The following is a 22,070-nucleotide window of genomic DNA, read 5'->3' as shown; positions in this document are numbered from 1 at the left end:
GAGACTATGAATACTGCCAGTATTTTAACAAAGGGCTTCCTCAGAATTGTCTCCCTTAGCCTGTGATAACTCCTCTGTCCCAAAGGTAGGTGGTGTGGGGGGGTTGTGCATGCGGGGGAGAGAGAAAGGGTGCAGAAAAGGGAGGGGGCGTATGCAGAGAGTGTGTGTACGTGTGTGTGGAGACAAAGAGGAGGGAGAAAGGGGTGTGGGTGGATGGGTGTGTGCGCTCCAGCGGGGAAGGGTATGTGCGGAGAGGAGGGAGGGGTTGAGAAATCTTTTTATTTGTTTTTCCTCCCTAACAAAGCCGCTCTCATAGCTACACGAGAGAAGGCAGCACTATGGGGTAAATCAGATTTTATGAAACTGTGTTTTGATGTTTTGTCCCTGGGAAAATATACCGACCGTTTGAAAGCCGAGTGTATGAGGGAGCAAGAAAGGAGTTCTCGTTTACAATGTTTTGAGGGGAGGGGGTCTTGTCTTTGAAAATCGTTGCTGGTCCATTTCAAAAGCAAACATCTTGCTCACCGGATATGGATAAATCCTCTGTGGCCGTGCTGGTTTATCAGTGTCCAGCGAGGAGAATGGACTCCAGCAGAGGCAAGAAACCTACCCAGCCCTGCCCTCCCTGCAATGGAGGGATATGAATCGGGGACTCCCAGGCGTCCGCTGTAGCCTATCCCTAATCCTACATGGGAGAAAGAGCCATGGTCTCCTTTCTCACGTGCAGGCGAGGATGCAGAACACTAGCGCTAGATGTAAATGAACTACATAGATCAGTTTGGTTGTATGAAGCTTTTTAAAGAGCTGTAGGCTTCAGGGATTGGAGTGGGCTTCCAAGGCGGACCATCTCCAATGGCTAAACTGGGGAGCATGGGGTTGTCTATGATCGCGACGCCTCTTCCCATGGAACCTCTTCACTAGGTTTTTCTGCTAGCAACTTTCCTACCGATCCGCGGCATTCAAAATTCTAGAAATGCCTGTCTGTGATTCCACGTGTCGGCCCCTGAGCCATACAAGCTCAGCGCCCCCATCTACCTCCCGTGCGTACCTCTGTCCTTGGTGCTGAACCGAGGGTGATAGCTTTTCAGCCAGACTAGAGGGGAGATGCAGCATTGACGTCTAAGACCTCTGAAAAACTTATTTAAAACACCCAGGAAAACTTTTGACTTCAGAATAGAATTTTTTTGGGGGGTGGAATCCCCACCGATATTTTCTGAAATAGAATGCAAAGTGGGGAGTGGGGAGGAAAAAATTACCCATAAATATTTGAAATGAGCGTCAGGTGAAATTACAGGGTTTCAAATCAATGTGTCAACTGCTGAAATATGAACAGCTGCTTCTTTTGTGATTTCTTTTCTTTCTCTGTGTTTTTTTAATGATTATTATAGCATCACTGATCTCTCTGCTGCCTGATCTGTTACACTGACGGAGCATTTGAGGACTCAGCACAGGAGTACATAACCTACCCTGGTGCTGAGAAAAGAGAGGGAGGCCATGATTAAAAAAGAACGTGACACTATATTCTTGGAGCGGGGGTTCTGTTGCAGGGCAGGGACATTTTGAGAGGTTCTGTTGCGGTGGTGGGGCTCTGCTGCAGGGCAAGGCTGCTGTGCTGGGTTCTGTTGGGAACACGGGGATTCTGGTTTAGCGCAGGGATCGCCTGCAGTTCTGTTGCAGTGCTTGGGTCTTGTGTGGGGTTCGGTTGCAGTGGGCAGTTTCTGTGGAAGGTTCTCTTACAGGATCTGGGTTCTCTTGCAGTGCAAGGGTTCTACGTGAGTTTATCTTGCAGTGCACGGGTTCTGTGCGGGTTCTCTTGCAGTGCCAGGGTTCCGTGCAGGTTCTGTTGAGGTGCAGATGTTCTAATGCAGGATTCTCTTGGGAGGCAAATGTTCTCTGTGGGGCTCCTTTGCGGTGCTTGGATTCTCTGTAGGGTCCTGTTGCAGTGCAGGGGTTCTGTTCCAGTGGGGTTCCATCACATCCGCAAGCTCAGGGATACACCTCAGCTTGGGAGATGAACTCTTCCCCTTTGTTGCTCAGTTAAACCGCTGGAAATTCTTCCGAATCTCCTCCTCTCTTCTCCACCTGCATATTCTTTCTGCATATTCCAGCAGAGCGCCGGGGTGGTTGGCTAGAGAAGGGGAGATGTTAGAGAAATTAGAAAACCCACTCCTGGCCTGACGAGGCGGGTTCATGGCTATGAACCGTGTAACAGGCGGGGTTCCATTCCCTCAACCCCTTGATTTGGAAGCGCAGTCAGGTCCAATGAGCCAGGAACGCTTCCCAGCTATTAGAGCAGAATGGGCTTTGGGGGAGCGGTGACATGAAGCGAAATGTTCAACTCATAGACTCCTTATTGTGTGTCGCTTCTTTGTGTGCAGCCAATTTGTGCACCTCGGCGCCTCCCGGAGTCTCTGGCTCTGGGAGAGCGATCCCCGAGCAGACCGCGGAGTCTGCCAGGAGTGACTTCGTTTATGGAAACCCAGCCACTGGCGAGGTTACCTCCGTCCCCTGTCAATGCGCTCTGGGCTGAACGTCGGGTGCGGGGCGCGGGGGAGCAGGCAGGACAGAGGCTGCCCCTGGAGCTGCTTCCCGTCCCAGGGCGCTGAGAATGGCCCTGCCATCAGAGTCCGCTCCCCTACCCTCCCCCCCGCCCACGCCCCGCAGCCCCCTCCGACTCTGTGGGGCCGGCATTCTGGGTATCTAACCGGACACTACCCAGCCCCGAGCGGAGGAGATCACACACCCAGGGGATTAGCCCCTGAAAGTGCCCCAGAGCCGAGTCTGCCTGAGCAAAGGCCTGCACTCTGGGTCCCCACTGATGCCCGGTGAGCTGCGCAGGGAGAGGCCGAGCTCGCTGTCCCAAGTGGGAGCCGGGAGAACAGGGTTTAGGAAGCAGGCGGCCAAGACTCAATTAATCTTTAGTTAGGGAGCTAATCTCATTAGCCCTTGACCAGATGTCTCCGTAATGGAGCCCAAGCCCTGTGCCAGGGGGGTGGGGCAAGGCTGTCTCTCTCCGGAGCCGGGAGAGCCGCTGCCACCGGAGTCCGGCCTGACTCCCTCCCCAGCAGGGCGAGGCAGATCCTGTGCCCTGGGCCGCCGCGCTCTGGGCGCCCTGTGGGCAGCGCACTCGGTCCCTAGCGCCGGCCCGTCAGCCCCGAGGCTCGGTGCTTGGAAAGGCGGGGGGCGGGCCCCCACCGGGGCTCTGCGATCGGCGCCACTCGCCCTAGTTTGTCCCCCTCACACGCCCGTTCGCCGCCACCCCAGCCCGGGAGGTGTCCGGCGCTGAAAGCCGGGGCGCGCCTCCCGGGCCGACAGCTCGTGGGTCCCCGGACTCTGTGTGGCTTGGAAAGCGCAGCCCGCCCCCGCGGGCCACACAGCCGCGCGCCCTGCTCCCGGGGCTGCTCCCGCCCCTCGGCTGTGCCCATGGGCGCTGAGCTTGTGGAAAGGGCCGGGCGGTTCCCGCCCCACGCCCCAGGCGGACGGAGGGCTGGGAGCAGAGATTTGACAGAGTCCTCCCCCCTCCCCGGCCACACCGGCTGTGTAGGGGCCCCCGCCGGGCCCCCCGAGGCCATTCACGCTGGAGCCAAGGCGGCCTGTGCCCTGCCCTCCAGCGAGCACCTGGGGCCGGCGGCTTCCGGGACGGTGCCTCAGAGAAAGGCAAGTAATGGGGGGCATGACCCTGAGCTCCCGCCGCCCGCGCCCTGCCCTGCCCAGTGATGTGCCAGCGGCGAGCCACGGTCCCCTCAGGTTGGGTGAGAGGGGAAAGTAGCGCTCGCAGCCCCGCCGTGATTGGCTGAGGCTCCATTACATCATGGTGCCGGGGCTGCCTCGCTGCTTTTGCTTTTTCTTTTTCTTTTTTTTTTTTCTGCGCGGGGGAGAAAAGTGGGCGCGCGCTAGTTAGCGCCAGAGGGCGGCACATCTGGGCAGGGCTGGGCGCGGGGCGGCCCCGGCAGGAGCGCTGGCCACGCCACGCCGGCCTGGCTCCGGCTCCGGCTCCGGCTCTCTTCGCCTTCCCGGCGCAACCCCGGCTGCCGAGGGAAATGCCCGAGGGAGCCTCCCCTGAAGCGGACTCCGGCGCCTGGGCTCGTTCGCTCTCCTTGGATCGGCACCAGCCCCCCAGCCGCGGGCGCTGCCCGACGTGCGGGAAGATGCACCATGGGCTTTGAGAACGGCACCGGCGCCGCAGCGCTAACGCCGTGGGGGGCGCCCGGTGAGTGAGCTGCTCCCCCCTGGCCGTGCGCGGGGCCGGGAGGCGGAGTGCACAGAGCGATCCCCCGGCCGGGCGTTGGCTGCCCTTTGCCCCGGGCCGGGCGCGCCTGTCTCTTCAGCTCTCCGCCGGGCTTCTGCTTACCACAGTGACCCCCTCCAGCCGGAGCGGGTGCCCGGGGTGCCCTTGGCCAAGGAGTTTGCAGGAGTGGTGGTGGTGTGGGGGCTGGGGATAGCGCAGATTGTATAGTGGGGGGGGAATTCCCCCGCGGCCCGCCCACTCCCCAAGCGCCCCCTGCTCCTACTTTGGGGGTGCAGTTAGACGGGGCGGTGGGGGAGGCGATGGCGCCGGGGTACAGAGGTGGTCAAAGGGGTGGGGTCTGCCCCAGTCGCTGCACACAGCGGGGGTTCTCAGGGCAGCCGGCAGCCTCGGGCTCCGGCACTTCCCCGCTTTTCTAGGCTCGTCCCAAGAAGGGGACCGAGGCTCCGGGGTCGGGGAAGGGGCGCACGGGCTTTCCCGCGGCGGGCTGAGGACGCGCTGTCTCTCCGTCAACTTTCCCGGACTCCATTTGCCTAAAAATGGCTTTTCTGCGCTTCTCTCTCGCCTTTGGTAGCTGTCACTTGGCGCAACATCTGGGAAGCGGGGGGGCTCTAGCAGCCAGCGAACCGCTCCAGCTGCTGCGGGGGACGGGGACTAACCCAGATTCCACCAGCCGGCCCCGCCGCCCGGGGCAGCGCCCACGCCGGGCCAGTGAGATTCGGATCGCCCTGGGAAGGGGCTCTCAGGAAAAAGCCACAATGGGTAGCACCTAATTCGGATCCAGTCTACAGCCACGTTAGACTTGTACCCAGCGCAGGAGGCAGTTTTCGCCTAGGGGACCCCGCAATCCGGCCCCAGCGACTTGCACTGGTCCCCTCGCCTTCCCCACCGCCTGCAGCCTCAAGGGCAATCGCCACTAGAGACTCTCCGGCCCCTTATAACAGCACCCAGCAAAGCACGTGGCACTCACCTGGCTGCCCCGCAAGCCTCGGTTCCCCGGGTGCGGAGGGGAGCTCTGGGGACACGGGGACGCTTCCCCTCTGCAGCACGAGGGCCTACGCAGCCCTGGGCTTGGCGTAGCACTGCTTTCGCCGGGCGCCTGGCCGCGGGCACCGTTCAGGAGCAGTCTGGGCTGTGGAGCTAGCACCCGTGACCCCCTCACAGCTAGCGCGGGACTCAGGGGCACATAGGGCATAAATCAGGGTAGGGAGGACAGGGGGCAGTGTCATTATCAAGCAAACCCGGGATCGTTCCTGTTCCCTTAGACGGAGAGCAAGTGCCGTAGGCAACACCTTTGTTACAATGTGCTGGGCGCTGTACAAACTGGGCCCACATAGTCGCTGTCCGGCAGAGCTGACACACTGATGGAGACAACAAAACAGGAGGGAAGGGAGCGACGAGCAAATACAAGGGGCTAGGTGGTGATTGGACAAGAGTTTAAGGACGTGTGTGTACAAAGACACTGGGAAATCTGGGATGTGTAATCATGAGCTGTTGTGGATCATGCTTATTGTGTGTCACTGGTATGATATTAAAGAGCAGGGCTGTGTAAATCTACCACTGAAGTATTGTAGAGAGGACAGCTGGAAATATGTATTAGATACCATCTAGTCCTCCCCACTCCCTTGCAGGACACCGTTGTTCCTTGAAGTCCATTCTCCTGGGCTTTGACTGTCAGTTTTAAATGTCCCCAGGGACGAAGAGGCTGGCATGACTCTCCTTATGAGAGGTTTCAGAGTAACAGCCATGTTAGTCTGTATTCCCAAAAAGAAAAGGAGTACTCGTGGCACCTTAGAGACTAACCAATTTATTTGAGCATAAGCTTTCGTGAGCTACAGCTCGCTTCATCGGATGCTCACAAAAGATTATGCTCAAATAAATTGGTTAGTCTCTAAGGTGCCACAGGTCTCCTTTTCTTTCTCCTTATGAGATGATTCCTCTCTTTCACCGATCTCACAGTTTGGTTCCCCGTCCCCATTCACTTCAGGTTTCTTTTGCTTAATTTCACCTCATTACTTTAATTTTACCCACTGGGCCCATGCTAGGTAATTCCTGCCTTCCTTGGGTTTACTCACTGAAGGTGTAAAGTAAATCAGTGGGGTCGGGTGACTGGTAAGGTGGGATTAGACTATGATGTGTGAATGGACTGGAATTTTCATTTGGGTCACTTTAAACAATGCATTCATTTCTTGTATTGTTCCTTTCAACCACATCCCACCTGGAACGGTGGAAGTGGGTGACATCAGAATGGGCACCAGTAGGCGTTGTGACATCAGCAGCCCTCAGCTTTCTGGAGATATTGTTTGATGTGATGTTTCCATTTCTAAAAAAGACTCCTTTTCCCAGCAGGAAACTGTCTCAAAAGAGACTCCTTTTAAAATGAAAATTGCTCCCGCGGATTTCCTAGCAGAGGGATGATACACCTAGCAAGTGGGGTCTCCTGCTTAGGAGAAGTGAAGGGAGGTGGTTCCTTTCAATCCATGTTCATGCAAAAGATCCTCTCACTCTTCTTGGGACACCGGAGGGGTAAAAGCAATGATTTAGCAGAAGCTGATGTGCACAGATAAGGTGATCTCCTAGCTGCTCTCTTTCCATTCCAATGATACAGGGGTTCTCAGATCTTTTCGTGGCACTTTAAGGGAGAGATTGTTGTATGTCTGTCTTCCCTCTCATTTGCCATCCTGTGAGCTGCATCTCCTCTTCCTTTCACAGCTGTGCTGCCTCTGCCTCCCCTCCCCCTTTCACTGGGGTTCAGAGCATCTATCTTCCTACTGAAAAAAGAACAGGAGGACTTGTGGCACCTTAGAGACTAGCCAATTTATTTGAGCACAAACTTTCGTGAGCTACAGCTCACTTCATCGGATGCATCTGAAGAAGTGAGCTGTAGCTCACGAAAGTTTATGCTCAAATAAATTGGTTAGTCTCTAAGGTGTCACAAGGTGCCTAAGGTGCTTCTAAGGTGCCTAAGGTGCACTCCTTTTCTTTTTGTGGATACAGACTAACACGGCTGCTACTCTGAAACCTATCTTCCTACTGGGGACCAGATGACTTCCCTGGGGCAAATGATGTTAGGAAAGTACTGAACCCAGTACTGCCAACCCCAAATGAAAAAGTCATGAGTCACACCCCCCCAGATCATGAGATTGGTTTAAAATCAGGATATTAGACTGCCAGTTAGGAGCGCTGGGCTCAAGACTCTCTCTTTCACAGACTGCCAGTGAGACCTTGTCAAGTCACCGAGGCCCAGCTCCACCAGGGTGTTTTGACTCCTAACTTTTTCTGAAATCAATGGAACTTTGGAGCCTAAACACCTCTGAAGATCTGAGCCTTAGCCTCTCTGTGCCACCATTTGCCATCTGCCGAAGGGGGATAATAGTACTTCCTGGTGGTGCTATGGGGATAAGTCCATTAGAACTTGTAAAGTGTTTGGATACTGTGGTAATAGTGGCCATACAAGTATCTAAGGGTACATCTACACTGCAGTAAAACACCACAGCTGGCCTGCATCAGCTGGCTCAGGCTGTGGGGATATAAAATTGCAGGGTAGACATTTGGGCTCTGGCTGGAGACTGAGCTCTGGGACCCTCCCCACTCAGCGGGTCCCAGCACTTGGGCTTCAGCCTGAGCCCAAACATCTATACTGTAATTTTATAGCCCTATTAGCCTGACTCAGCTGAAATGGGCCAGACACCAGTGTTTTACTGCAGTATAGACATACCCTAAGCCAGTTAGATAGTTTTCTGGAGCTGGGGATTTAAGTAAAAGACCAGATATTAGAAGACTCATGTTAAAATTGCAAGAGTTGGCAACCTTACTATATTTTTAGCTTTTTTTTTTTTTTTTGAACCTCTTCAGTTATTCATTGTCCTTCCTAACCTGACCAGTGGCACACCCAGACAGAGGTCTCCAGTGTGGACTAGCAGTCACAGCTTGTGCTTTTACCAAAAAGCTGGAAAACTACCTTGTTGTTTTCATTGGCACAGTTCATGTTAGCTCAACACCAACTAATGGCATCCATTCCCAGAGAACCAGCTAACACCAGTGCCTGCTTGGGAGACACACCCATTCCAGAGAACCAGCCAGTACCAATTCCCACCTGGTAGAGTCATGCCCATTCCCAGAGAACCTGTGAGGTGATGAACTAGAGCCTGATTAAGCCACATGCAGTGATGAATCATTTCTATGCTAGGCTGTAGCGAATCCACAAGTCAGGAGCTGGTCTGGTGACTCTCAGAGCAGGTATTAAAGCCTCACAGGAGAAACAGTCACTCAATCTGCCTAATGTCACTTCATAGCTTGGTGCACTCCCCTGCTTGATAGCAGTGACAGATACCACAGGACTTAGCTTTTTCCAGCCTGGTTGCCAGCCCTGTGCTTGCCTTGTTCTGAGCCTGCTATTAACTCCTGGTTCCAGCATTGACCACTGGCTCTGGTTCTTAGGCAGACTGTTACTGCACCAACCACTGGGCTTGGCCATCCATGTCTCAGTTTCTGGCAGAAGAAGACAAGACCAGTTCTGGTGGTTCTGTTTCCAGAGAACCAGCCAATACTGGGACATGCATGTACATATCCAGTTGTATGAGAGACATATATTTAAAAGTGAAGGGTGGTGTTTCTGGCTGTTTAGTTAGAGATTCAAATAGAATGCTGCTCATATGCTGGCCACATGTACTCCATCCTAGGCAGAGCACAACTGTTATCCCAACAAAACACTCCAGCGTATACTATCTGAAATGGTGCTTGTAACAACCAGCACCACTCCCCTTCCCCATTAACATCAATCTAGATAATCTCTCCCAGGGAGTAGAAATTGTGGGACATTTATTCTGCCTACCTGGAAAGCTCAAGCACAAAAGTACAGCAATTTTCTATGGCCAAATGTACGTATATTTAAAGTAATGTTAAGGTTACACATTTCGATGCAGAAAATCAGGGCATGAAGAAATAAAAGCTCTCACAAAGCACAGGTCAGCAGAGCACCTAAGCACTTACTTGAAGCACTTTGCTAAATCAAAGCCATAGTAACATTACTTTGTTCATACTGTACATATTCAGGTGACATTTAATAACATAACTATTAATCAAAAGTATTATGTGCAGTGTCGGTGAGTTAATATTACTAAGTACTATTACTATACTTAACTTTTGCATTCTATTCTTATTTTATTATTATTTCATGGTGCACAAAGGCATGATGGGAACTTTACAGAACTCATCGAAAATTACTGTCCATACCTGAAAGAGAATGCAATGTCAATTTTAGATGAGTGGGTTGTGAGGAAAACGTTGGGGCGGAAGATGGATGGATGGATGGGGAAGTGTAAAGGTTATTATCACAACAGGACAGTTTGTTCTCTCATGTTAGGCACGTGACCACCTCCATAGATTAGTATGTTGTTTTTAATACAAGAAAGCCTAACAGAAATGATTTAGTACTGGCATAATTCATTTATTATGGGCATTGCAGAAGGGGCAGTGTGTTTGTGTTTAAACGTGTCCTCACAAGATTCTAATCATGCACAGTGTTGGGAGCCAGATAGGTACCTGAGAGAGAGAGTTTTTGCATTTCATTGCCTTGTTTTTAATAAGACAGCAAACACCCTATCCCCGCCCCTCCCAAAATGTGGGAAAGATACAAAGGGCCTCTGCATGTTGACACTGAAATTGTGCTAACTATGCTCTGGAGTTCCTCTCTCACTGAGATGTCTGGAGGTCTTGAGAGTAGTGATCCAGGGCCACTGAAGTGAATGGGTTGGCAAGTCCCTGCTATTTTTTCTGCCAGGCTGCGTTAACAGGAAAGCAGCACCTCTAAGAAGAAAGCAGATAAGAACATCTGCAACAGGAGTAGATAGAAACGTAGGCTATAATTTAAATGTGCCCTCTTTGCATTCATGCTGCCAGATGCCCACACACAAAATGCCATTTTGAGCTTGCATATGGGTAAATTAAGTTTAGCTAGCCACACAGTAAATTAAGTTTGGCTAACACCCAGTAGGATTTTCTCTCACATGGCCAACTGGTACTTTTACCCAGGATCAGAAAATCGGGGCCTTAGTATGCACCTTTTGGAGAATTCTGCTGTCAGTGTGACATGCACCAATTTTCTCCCGCAGATTTTCCCTAAAACAACCTGGGAATAGTAACTTCTTGGGCAAAACAGGTGGGAGCGCCAACATTGGATGTCACAAAGTGGGTGGGGTGTTGGTAGGTTCTGCTATAACCTTAGCAGGTACCTCTTGATTATGTTCAGAAGTGATTTTTTCAAATCGCTTATGACTTCTGAGGGTTTATCTCCTTCCCTCCATGATTCCTCCATAGGGACCATTTCCATGGAACATTTAGAGGAATTTTTATTCATCCATATCTGAGTTCAAAGGTGAGCATAATGAAATACTGGAAAAATGCATTCTTCACTCTCCAATAGCTCAAAATCAGCTTGGGGGGGGTGTGTGGGGGGGGAAACAATTGTGGGTGGATTCTGAAACCAAGTCTACAATATTTAGTCTAAAGGAGCATTTTTCAGAAAGTTCTGAGAATGGACATATGGATGATAATGAAAGTCCCTATCATGGATGCTGTGGAGTGGTTATAGAGTTCCTGGTCCTCAACAGTTACCAGAGAGGACCAGGATAATATAGAGGGACTTCCCAGTCAGGGAGTTCTCTAGTTGTGGCTCTTTGTGCTCACCTCCTCACCACAGAAACTAGACTCAAAACATACAAATCCCTCTATTTCCCCAGTTTTCTAGCAGATACAGCAAGCATTTCCTTCATCCAGATCTGTCTGCACTTAAACTGTAGCAATACTCACTGGTTGTATAGAGCTTTGTGCATTCAAAGTGCTGTACAAGCATTAATTAACCAGTCTTCACATCCTACCTCAGGGCTCAGGCCCAGATCATCAAAGGGGTTTAGGCACCTAACTCTCAATTTTATAGGGACAATCCCAAAATACGGGGCTTTGTCTTATATAGGTACCTATTACCCCCCACCTCCCGTTCCAATTTTTCACACTTGTTATCTGGTCACCCTACCTAAGTTCCATTGGTTTCAATAGAAGTTAGGTGCCTAATCCCTTTGAGGATCTGGGCCTCAGTCCCTGTTCTGGGTTGAAGAATCATAAATCACCTCATTGGTGTTCCTCCAAAATTTTTTAACTTCCAAGGAGTTCAGATCACCAGTTGAGAAACAGCAGGAACCCTCAAGCTATTCTGCCCAGGTTACTAACCAGGTGTAGGCTGGATGATTGTAGCATTATTGCTTATTTATATAATTATTGTATTAATTAGTTGCAACAAAGTATCACTTGACCAATTCCAGGCATTTCTGGCCTATGGGAGCACATTAATTCATACGAACTCCGTTTAAACCTTTAGTTACTGTATTAACTCACTGTGCATACTGCCTCTCATTTGCATTTCCATCCTGCATATATTCAGAGTAATTCATTTACTGAATTTACAAGCAGGATTTAGGCATTTCATAGGCATATTACTACTTGACCATCTCCTATGACTCTGGGCCAGAAGCTTGGTGACAAGTGGTAGAAGGCTATGCTGCTGCTCCATGCCATGATTTTACTCATGGCAGGGTGGCAGGATAATCAGACATTAATGTGGGTGCATAAAGCAGTCCAGCCTCTCCTGAAGAGTCCCCAGTACATCTCATCTCAGTTACCCTGGTCTGCTCCCCCCTTCAGGAGTTCTGCCTCTTGTACTGAGAAGGGAGGAATGACAGCTGAAGGTAAGAAACATACAACCAGGCAACAGTCTTCACTTGCCTTCATGGATGCACCCAAACACCATGTGCACAAGCCCTCTCTTTCCCCCAGACACCATCTGTGCACATACCCTTCACACACACACCCTTCAGTTTGTCACGTCAGTATAATTGATCATGGGCCACAGTGTTAATTTGTGAAATATATTAATATAAAATCCTGGTTCATTTAAAATAGTGGCCTTTGGAGAATTGCTCTCTGTGAGGAGCCTCTGGTGGAGAAACTTGTAGTCAACGGCCTTGACTTTGTGCCCCTGTTTACACCCTTAATGGTAGCATAATACACCCACTTGAACTCTAATGATGTTCAGAGGCTTGAACTTGAGTGATGGCTCATCATACACTCATCTCACTTTACTTTGCCATGAAGTTGACTGTACTGTCAAAGCCCCTAAATGGTGCTGCTATGGATACAACGTCCTATTGCTATGACAACCCAGAGGTCACTAAGGGAAGTCCTGCAAATAAGAGTCCTGTTAGCAACATAATCACTCTTTACCTATACTCTGTGACTCCATCCTGTCCTACACCATTCCTGCTCTGCTTAGCTTGACTCAACTCTTCTCTTCAAATTGTGCAGCCACACACTGATCACAGACTCCCCCAGCATCTGTCTGGGTGAAATCTTCCCGATGCAAAGGATCTGTGCACTACTTACATTTTCCAAATAGGGCATGAGAGAGACTAAAGCATTGGCTTTTTGCTTGTCCTCTGGACAAGGGTGAATGTCATCCTATGTATGGGGTGTGTTGGCTCTCAGGGTACCAAGGACTGTGAGTCACTTTGTTAGCCCCCTGCCTCCAGCATGAGGGACATTTGTTTATGCTTAGCTGGGTGTCAGCTCCCTGACACCACCAGCCTATTACTAACCCAAGCACTTTCCTCTGGGAAATGCTAGCCTTTTGTTTTCAGGTTAGCAATAGGTATACCCCAGTCCCTGAGTCCCTTTGAACCAGCCCCTTATCCACTGAACACTCACAGAAATACCAAGTGTGCTGTCCCCCAGCAAATAATGTACACACCAGCTTATATGATTCAACTCAAGATCAGCCCCTTGCTTAATATCACAGCACTTAGATATATTGATAGTGAAAACAAGGATAAGTTTATTACCAAGGTTTCAAGAGATAGTGAGTAAGAATAATGGAACTAAAAGGTTACATATAAAACAAAATCATAACATGCTTTCTGGAGACTAATCTTAACAGGCTTACCTCCTGTCTAAAGAAGTTTACCTCACCCCACAACATCCTCTGCAGAGTTTCATAGAATCATAGACTATTAGGGTTAGACGAGACCTTAGGAGGTCATGTAAAGACCAACACCAACTAAATCGTCAAAGCAGGACCAACACCAACTAAATCATCCCAGCCAAGGCTTTGTCAAGTCAGGCCTTAAAAACGTCTAAGGATGGAGATTCCACCACCTCCCTAGGAAACTCATTCCAGTGCTTCACCACCCTCCTAGTGAAATAGTGTTTCCTAATATCCAACCCTGTAATAATTTTCATTGCCCTCCGCTGGACTCTCTCCAGTTTGTCCACATCCCTTCTGTAGTGGGGGGACCAAAACTGGACGCAATACTCCAGGTGTGGCCTCACCAGTGCCGAATAGAGGGGAATAATCACTTCCCTCGATCTGCTGGCAATGCTTCTACTAATACAGCCCAATATGTCGTTGGCCTTCTTGGCAACAAGGGCACACTGCTGACTCATATCCAGCTTCTCGTCCACTGTAATCCCCAAGTCCTTTACTGCAGAACTGCTGCTTACAGTCCGTCCGCAGCCTGTAGCAGTGCATGGGATTCTTCCATCCTAAGTGCAGGACTCTGTTGAACCTCATCAGATTTCTTTTGGCCCAATCCTCCAATTTGTCTAGGTCACTTTGGACCCTATCCCTACCCTCCAGCGTATCTACCTCTCCCCCCAGCTTAGTGTCATCTGAGAACTTATGATGGGTAATTAATCCTATCATCCAGATCATTGGGAAAGATGTTGAACAAAACTGGCCCCAGGAGCGACCCTTGGGGTACTCCACTTGATACTGGCTGCCAACTAGATATTGAGCCATTGATCACTACCCATTGAGCCTGACAATCTAGCCAGCTTTTTATCCACCTTATAGTCCATTCATCCAATCCATACTTTTTTAACTTGCTGGCAAGAATACTGTGGGAGACAGAATCAAAAGCTTTGCTAAAGTCAAGATATATCATATCCACTGCTTTCCCCATATCTACAGAGCCAGTTATCTCATCATAGAAGGCAATCAGGTTGGTCAGGCATGACTTGCCCTTGGTGAATCCATGTTGACTGTTCCTGATTCCCTTCCTCTCCTCCAAGTGCTTCAAAATGGATTCCTTGAGGACCTGCTCCATGATTTTGCTGGGGACTGAAGTGAGGCTGACCAGTCTGTAGTTCCCTGGGTTCTCTTTCTTCCCTTTTTAAAATATGGGCACTAGATTTTCCTTTTTCCAATCGTCCGGGACCTCTCCCGATCACCACAAATTTTCAAAGATAATGGCCAATGGCTCTGCAATCACATCTGCCTGGGATGCATTATATTTGGACCCCTGGACTTGTGCACATTTCAACAAAGGTTGGCTGAGAACTCATTTTCATGACTGTAAATGCACTGCTCATTTAATTCTCGGTGCAGGATCAAGGGGCATCTTCTTTGCCTTTTACTTATATCTTGAAAGTTCGTTGTCTCTACTCAGTAAGATAGGTTTCAGAGTAGCAGCCATGTTAGTCTGTATTCGCAAAAAGAAAAGGAGTACTTGTGGCACCTTAGAGACTAACAAATTTATTTGAGCATAAACTTTCGTGAGCTACAGTTCACTTCACCGGATGCATTCAGTTTTTCCACTGAATGCATCCGATGAAGTGAGCCGTAGCTCATGAAAGCTTATGCTCAAATAAATTGGTTAGTCTCTAAGGTGCCACAAGTACTCCTTTTCTTCTTTCAGTAAGGATAAGAACCCAGGGCTTATTTTCCTGTGTGCTGCTTCTCTATTGATTTCACATCTCCCTGCTGACTTCACATGTAAATGGATATCCATTGTGTTAATTTACAATGCTTAATCTGCATCTCAACAGAGAGACAGGTGAATAAACATCCCTGCCTGACAGAAAACCTGTTTGTCAATTCTGTCTTGATAAGAGATTTGAAACTATCAATACAAAGTATTGGTATATACATTTCACAATCGTATTGACCAGTATGTGATCCTGGCTTTCATTTAAGACCTCACATGATATTCTTTGATGCCAGAATGTACCTACCAGACATGGGACATTCCTATACCCCCCTTGTCAGTTGGCATTAAGGGGTTCTTGGGTCAGATTAGACATGAAGAAATTCTTCTGGAAAGTTTATACTTTAAGGCAAACCCCTGTGTAGTCCACAGCAAATTGGATCTAAATTCCATGTTAAAGTCCTTGGATAATGTGGCACTCTGGTGCAGGAGAGTGGAATTCTGTGGCACCTTCATGTACATTATAAAATTAAGCTTTTAAAAAACTGAATTAAATATGATAATGAATAATCCAGCCAGAACAGTAGGCTATGTGTTACCGATATTGATATTAAATTCATTTATTTGACATCCCCACATTTGCAGGTTTCAACTTGCAACAGAGTTTTGTATTGACAATGCCTAACTGCACAATAGAAGCTGTCAGAAAAGGGTTTGGTAGCTGGATTTGGAATCATCAAGTCTTTTGGCATAGGAGGTGGGTGGGAAGCAGTTTAGATTTGTAAAATAAACACAATGTTTTGATGTTTTGCAACAGTGTTCACCAGTGAAATAGTTAACAATGTCATCTTTAGGTTCAAGAGTTAATGCTCCATTGATATGACCATAGCAATTCACATTTCTTGGAGTATTGTTTTAGGCTCTCTGCAAACACAGGAACATTTTAGTGCATTGTTTACACTATGGGACATTTTCAAGATTTTCTCTGCAACAGTAAATTCTAGAAATGTAGTTTAAAAAAAGCAAAATGCAGATTTGGGAGTACTGTTCTGGGTAAGGTGAATCTCACTGCCAATGCTGCAGTTGCTTATTTCTGGAAATGTGGGGCCCTACTTTAAAGATCTCTCCGCACTTGGAAAACGACCTGTGTTGAGATTGTTTAGGCCCCCTGCACTGGTAATGAGAATGTTTTGACTCCTGTCTGGATGGGACCAATCCAGTTTTAGTAGATGTACAGAAAGCATGATTGAGATTTAGAGGGCTATCGTGTACATCATGATTACTGGAGTGGTGCTGAAAACAATTTGAACCCATCTCTATTAGCAGTTTGTGGGGGAGGAGGGGAATGGGGAACTCCTGTTGTTGACAACCATTGGTTAGCAATAGATCATCTTCCAAGTGTAGAGAGTTCCTGAAACTGTCTAGCTCTGGATCCATCTTTTTGTTATATGTGTGTTCAGTGCCTAGTGGAAGGAGACCCTGATCCCTGACTGGGGTCTCTTGGAATTACCATAATGAAAATAATGAGTAATAATAGCTTTTATGCTCCACAGTAAGAAATATCTTCACAGCTGCTACATTAACTCATAAAAGGGACTAGATGGATCTCCAGATGAGAGAAGCTGCTAAATTCTGGGAAGGTCAAGACCAGAGACCTGAAGTGTCTCATTCAGTCATCCCTAGAGTCTGCCAAACAGCTAAAAAACTGGGAAAAATAAGCCAGGGGGAAGCAGGATCTCTTTTTAGAAAAAGCAACTTTATTCTACTACGTAATGGAACTGGGAATATTCACAACTATTTTCTTTTGTGCTTCTACTCATGCTGGCAATTTGGCATCTCATTATTTTCACACTTCCATGCTAGCAGCTACTATACTATGCTCAAATAAATGGGTTAGTCTCTAAGGTGCCAGAAGTCCTCCTTTTCTTTTTGCAAATACAGACTAACACGGCTGCTACTCTGAAACCTACTATACTAGGGTGCACCATTGCAGGAGTGCTAATGTTCATGCTGCCTAGCAATCGGGTTCCCAGCCCGATTAAGCTATTACTGCTGAGACGCCTGGAGTCTGTGCCAGCATGTGCCTACATTGACCGTTGCTGGAGAGCTCATTGCTGCAGCCAGCAGGAGCCACTAGGGAATGAAACAGTGACATATTTACAGGAAATTACTTTTGGTGATTTTTTTTCAAATCTGTAAAACTTTTGGGGATTCTTCTGCAGTGGCTATTTCCTACTCTATGATCTTTCTAGCTGAATAGCCTGAAAGTTCAATTTCTTTGCAATAACCCTCTAGAAAAGGAGGGAGTTGGTATTTAAGTTATTGATGTTATTCATGGACATACTTTTGCAGGGCCCATTTTAAAGTTATAATTATCCAGAAGAGCTCAGCATCTAGAGAGTTAACTGGGTTTTCTGATGCCAAGCCCCATATCACTTTGTATATTGTTAAAGGAAAGAAATTGCCTGCCTGGTCCTAACAAAAGCATCACAAAAACACCTGCTCTTCATGGCTTGAAGTTTTGTGCATTCACTAAATTGTCACACTATCCTTGAGACCACTTGGAAGCAGCTACAGCTGATTCAGACTGTAGCCTCTTGATCCTATTGGGATCCAGAAAGTGGGCGGGCCTGAGCTCCCCCACCCCACTGGCACCTATGATCCCCTCACTCCCCCACATGTGGGGCTGGTCCTCTGAGGCCCCCTGAACCCAGCCCACGACCCCCCCCCCAGCTCCCTCCCCCTCTTCGTGCGGGGCTGGTCCGAGCCTCCCCTTTCCCCACCCTGTGTGCAGGGCTGATGATCAGTTGGCAAGAGTAAACGGGACAAATGCCCAGTTTTGTCAAAAAAAAGTCAGGACAGCGGGACAGGGCCTAAAAAAGGGACTGTCGCGGCCAAAACGGGACGTATGGTCACCCTACTGAAAGGTAGCTCCCAGAACTGGACACAATACTCCAGTTGAGGCCTTACCAGCACAGAGTAAAGTGGAAGAATTACTTCTTGTGTCTTGCTTACAACACTCCTGCTAATATATCCCAGAATAATGTTTGCTTTATTTTGCAACAGGGTTACACTGTTGACTCATATTTAGCTTGTGATCTGCTATAACCCCCAGATCCCTTTCTGCATTGCTCCTTTCTAGGCAGTCATTTCCCATTTTGTATGTGTGCAAGTGATTGTTCCTTTCTAAGTGGAGTACTTTGCATTTGTCTTTATTGAATTTCATCCTATTTACTTCAGACCATTTCTCTAGTTTGTCCAGATCATTTTGAATTTTAATTCTGTCCTCTGAAGTCCTTGCAACTCCTCCCAGCTTGGTATCCTCCACAAAGTTTATAAATGTACTCTCTATGCCATTATCTACATAATTTATGAAGATATTGAACAGAACTGGACTCCTCCAGGACCCCACTTGATATGCCCTTCCAGCCTGACTGTGAACCACTGATAACTACTTTTTGGGAATGGTTTCCAAACAGTTATGCACCCACTTTATAGTAGCTTCATCTAGGTTGTATTTCCGAAGTTTTGTTTATGAGAAGGTCATGTGAGACAGTATCAAAAGTCTTACTAAAGTCAAGATATACGACATCTACTGCTTCCCCCCTATCCACAAGGCTTGTTACCCTATCAAAGAAAGCTATTAGGTTGCTTTGACATGATCTGTTTTTGACAAATCCAAGCTGACTGTTACTTATCACCTTATTATCTTCTAGGTGTTTGCAAATTGCTTGATTATTTGCTTCATTATCTTTCCAGGTACTGAAGTTAAGATGACTGGTCTGTTATTCCCCTGGTTGTCCTTGTTCCCCTTTTTATAGATTGGCACGATATTTGCCCTCCTTCTGTCCTCTGGAATCTCTCCTGTCATTGCCATCCACAAGTTTTCAAAGATAATTGCTAACTGTTTGTTGCCATTCTTGGCTCAGGTAAAGGCCGTCAGTTCAGTGTTTACTGAGGGTGACGTTATTTGTTCTGCATGCTGGGGATGAGTCTGTTTGTGGTGCCCCCTACATTTGGAATGCCCTCCCATTTATCATCCACTGGCCACTTCACTCTCCTCATTCCAATCTCTCCTCTAGGTTCATTTCTATCTATAATATCAAGTACTAACTCCTGAAAACCCATGGAAACTGAAGCTCCATGCAAGGGAGCATGATTAATCCAAATTACCACAGGACCGTGTTGTTGTCACCCTCATCCTTTCTTGCCCTTGCCCCCTCCCCATCCTATTACCCCTACTCGTTGTGCTATGTCTAATATAAATCTTCAAGGCAGGAACCTATAGCTTGCTGCTTAGAGGGCAGACTTATTTATGCTGAACTGCCCTAGAACAGGTGGTCTTATAGCTTCAACCCAGGAGTATAAAAGAATTTGAGGTTTTATCTGAGGCAGAGGGAACTAGGGCCAGGGACAGAAGAGGTTCTTTTGGGAAAGCAGTTAAGTGCAAAAGAAAGGTTAGGCTGAGGTTATTTTGTTGCCATTTAAGTCACACTTTATATTAAGGTTCCATTTATAAATAGTTTACAAAGGTTTAATAAATGAATAATAGATGTTTTAATAGCTAGTTAATCAATTGTTATAGATTATATGCTCCAGCAGGGCAATAAATTATTTATAACAGTGGCTTATAACCTATAATACCTTCTACTGATGTGCTTGTTAACCATCTCTAATGCAGGCGGCTCATGTCTCTCACATTCATATAACAATGAAACCTTAATATAAAGTTAGCCATAAAGGCAAACACAGCCAGAAGCGGGGGTTTGGAGCAAACCTAGTGTGTGTAACTGTTTTTGCCCATTTGTGACTCAAGTGACCAGTCAAGGTTTGAGGCCCTGTGGGTGTTCCAGCTGGGTGCAGAAATTGGTGATAATTAGGTATTTCTTTGACGCAGTTATGTTTATTCACAAAGAATGCACAACATCCTGAGTGCAGAGGGAATCAAATAGCAGAAAACAGCTTCTTTTGCTCACAGCAGAAAGAGCACTCTTTTAGCCTGCTCCCCTGATCAATAAGCTTCTTTCCAGGTTTCATCCAGGGTCAGCCACCATGCTTTCAGCTTCTCAGGCTGTCTCTCTCTCTGCTGGTTCTCCTCTGTTCTCAGTTTCTGTGAGATCTGTCTTCCCACACACACACACATACCGAAAACAATACTCAGCCAAGAGCTCCTGGGTGGGTTCACACATGGCTTTTGTCTTAGGTGGGGGCTTATGCTTACTGTTAGGTGTGAAGCCTTAATGGGGTTTTAACTCAACCCATAACAAGGTTTCACTCAGCTCATAACAACACCCCCATCTCAGCTTTGTTTATCATCCTGATGAGGCCTAAAATGGTGACACCTAACAACAACCCATCCCAAACAGAAAAAAAAAAAAAATTTAACGAATTAAAAATAATACACAGTTACATATTTACATATGTACAGTATCTTTCTGTCAGGATAGTTTCACATCAACAACATAAACAAATTTTGTTCTCAACCAAATCTGGGGCTTTTTTCTCCCTGGACTTCCTGTCAAATGCCAGGGAGGGATCCCTTTCAGTCAGCCTGAGGAACACAAAGGAAGTATTTTTTCACACAACTCACAGTCAACCTGTGGAACTCCTTGCCAAAGGATGTTGTGAAGGTCGAGCTAAGACTCTAACAGCGTTCAAAAAATAACTAGAAAAATTCATGGAGGAAAGGTCCATCAATGGCTGTTAGCCAGAATGGGCAGGGATGGTGTCCCTAGCCTCTGTTTGCCAGAAGCTGGGAATGAGCGACAGGGAATGGATCTCTTGATTACCTGTTCTGTTCATTCCCCCTGGGGCACTTGACAGTGGCCACTGTCGGAAGACAGGATACTGGGCAAGATGGACCTTTGGCTGTTCTTATATTCTAATGTATTGTTTCTCAGGAATTTGCTGTCTGAGGCATAATCTACCCATTCTGTCTGACTGGGGGATTCACCTCTGAAACAACTTTTCTAGCCTCAACTTCCACAGCTATTCTCTTAGATTCAGGGGGCAGCCAAGCTGACAAACTGCCCCCCTAACTGGAAGCACTGCATCTGTGTCCAATATGAAAGGGTTTTGAAACATGGATAGCCCAAGACAGATTAAGTCACAAGAGCCTTTTTCACCTATGAAAATGCAAAATCACAACCTGCAGCCCATTGAAATGATTTCCCTTCTTTTACTATGTGTTGCCTGTCACTAACATTCAGCTAAGGAACAGGAATCTGTTCCTGATTCAGTTAAGATTTCCCCCAAGACTCTTGGTCTCAAAATAGGTTTAACTACTTGCCATCGTTCCCTTTCTGGAAAGCTACCACAGTAGGTTGCTGTTATAGTGGTTTCTGCCCCCATGGGCAGGACAATTTGTTCACTGCATACCAGTTGCCAACAAACCATTGTCTCACCTGGGCCATATCTTTCAAGGGAATTTCCACAGACTGTATTTGTCAGACACCTTTCCTAGTACTGATTCCACGATTATTAGCTATAATGAAACCTAAGCCAATTATTAGCTCATCCATTATTTCAGCCATCCAGACTTCTTGCTTGAATTTCAGAGGTCCAATCTTCAAACCCAATTTTCCCACTTTTTAGATGGGTGCCCTTTACCCAGTCACTGTCTCCATTCAGACCAATCAGATGGTTCAGTTCTGGATCCCTTGTTTCCTGCCTTTTTAGTGTGTCTGGTCTAATAACTATTGTGTCTGAGCCAGCGTCCACTATCCCTATACCCATCACACATCCTGTTATGCCCTCAATAGCCAAACTCCCGTTATTGCCCTTTAGCTGCCCAGATCTAAACAAAACCTGTGGGGCTGATCCTTGTACCTCTTCCAAGCTTTGCTCCTTCGGCTTGGTGTTCCCCCATTTCCTGAACTGGGAGAGAAGCTTTAACTAGACACTTATGACAGTCTGTCTTGGCCTGACTTAAATTTATTGCGACTTTTTTTTGTGGCCAATTTTCTTTCAGTACCAGCATTTAACTGAACTATTTCCTTTAATTTTGCATCATTGCTAATTTCCATTGTTTTACAAACCAAATTGATCATTTGTTCTAATTGTTCAATATG

The 22,070-nt window shown here is 47.5% G+C and overlaps 1 protein-coding gene across 1 annotated transcript in view; it reads left to right on the top strand.

The window, feature by feature from the left end:
• The first annotated feature begins 4,155 nt into the window (after positions 1 to 4,155).
• The window catches only part of CHRM4 (cholinergic receptor muscarinic 4), a 36,126-nt gene continuing 18,211 nt past the window's right edge, over positions 4,156 to 22,070 (top strand). The window contains exon 1 of the mRNA XM_077820212.1: positions 4,156 to 4,210. Coding sequence (XP_077676338.1) covers positions 4,156 to 4,210 — 55 coding nt within the window. The remainder of the gene's footprint in view (positions 4,211 to 22,070) is intronic.

This window comes from Eretmochelys imbricata, chromosome 6 (assembly GCF_965152235.1).
Source record: "Eretmochelys imbricata isolate rEreImb1 chromosome 6, rEreImb1.hap1, whole genome shotgun sequence".
Lineage (NCBI taxonomy): Eukaryota > Metazoa > Chordata > Testudines > Cheloniidae > Eretmochelys > Eretmochelys imbricata.
This window is presented reverse-complemented; position numbering and strand designations above follow the sequence as displayed.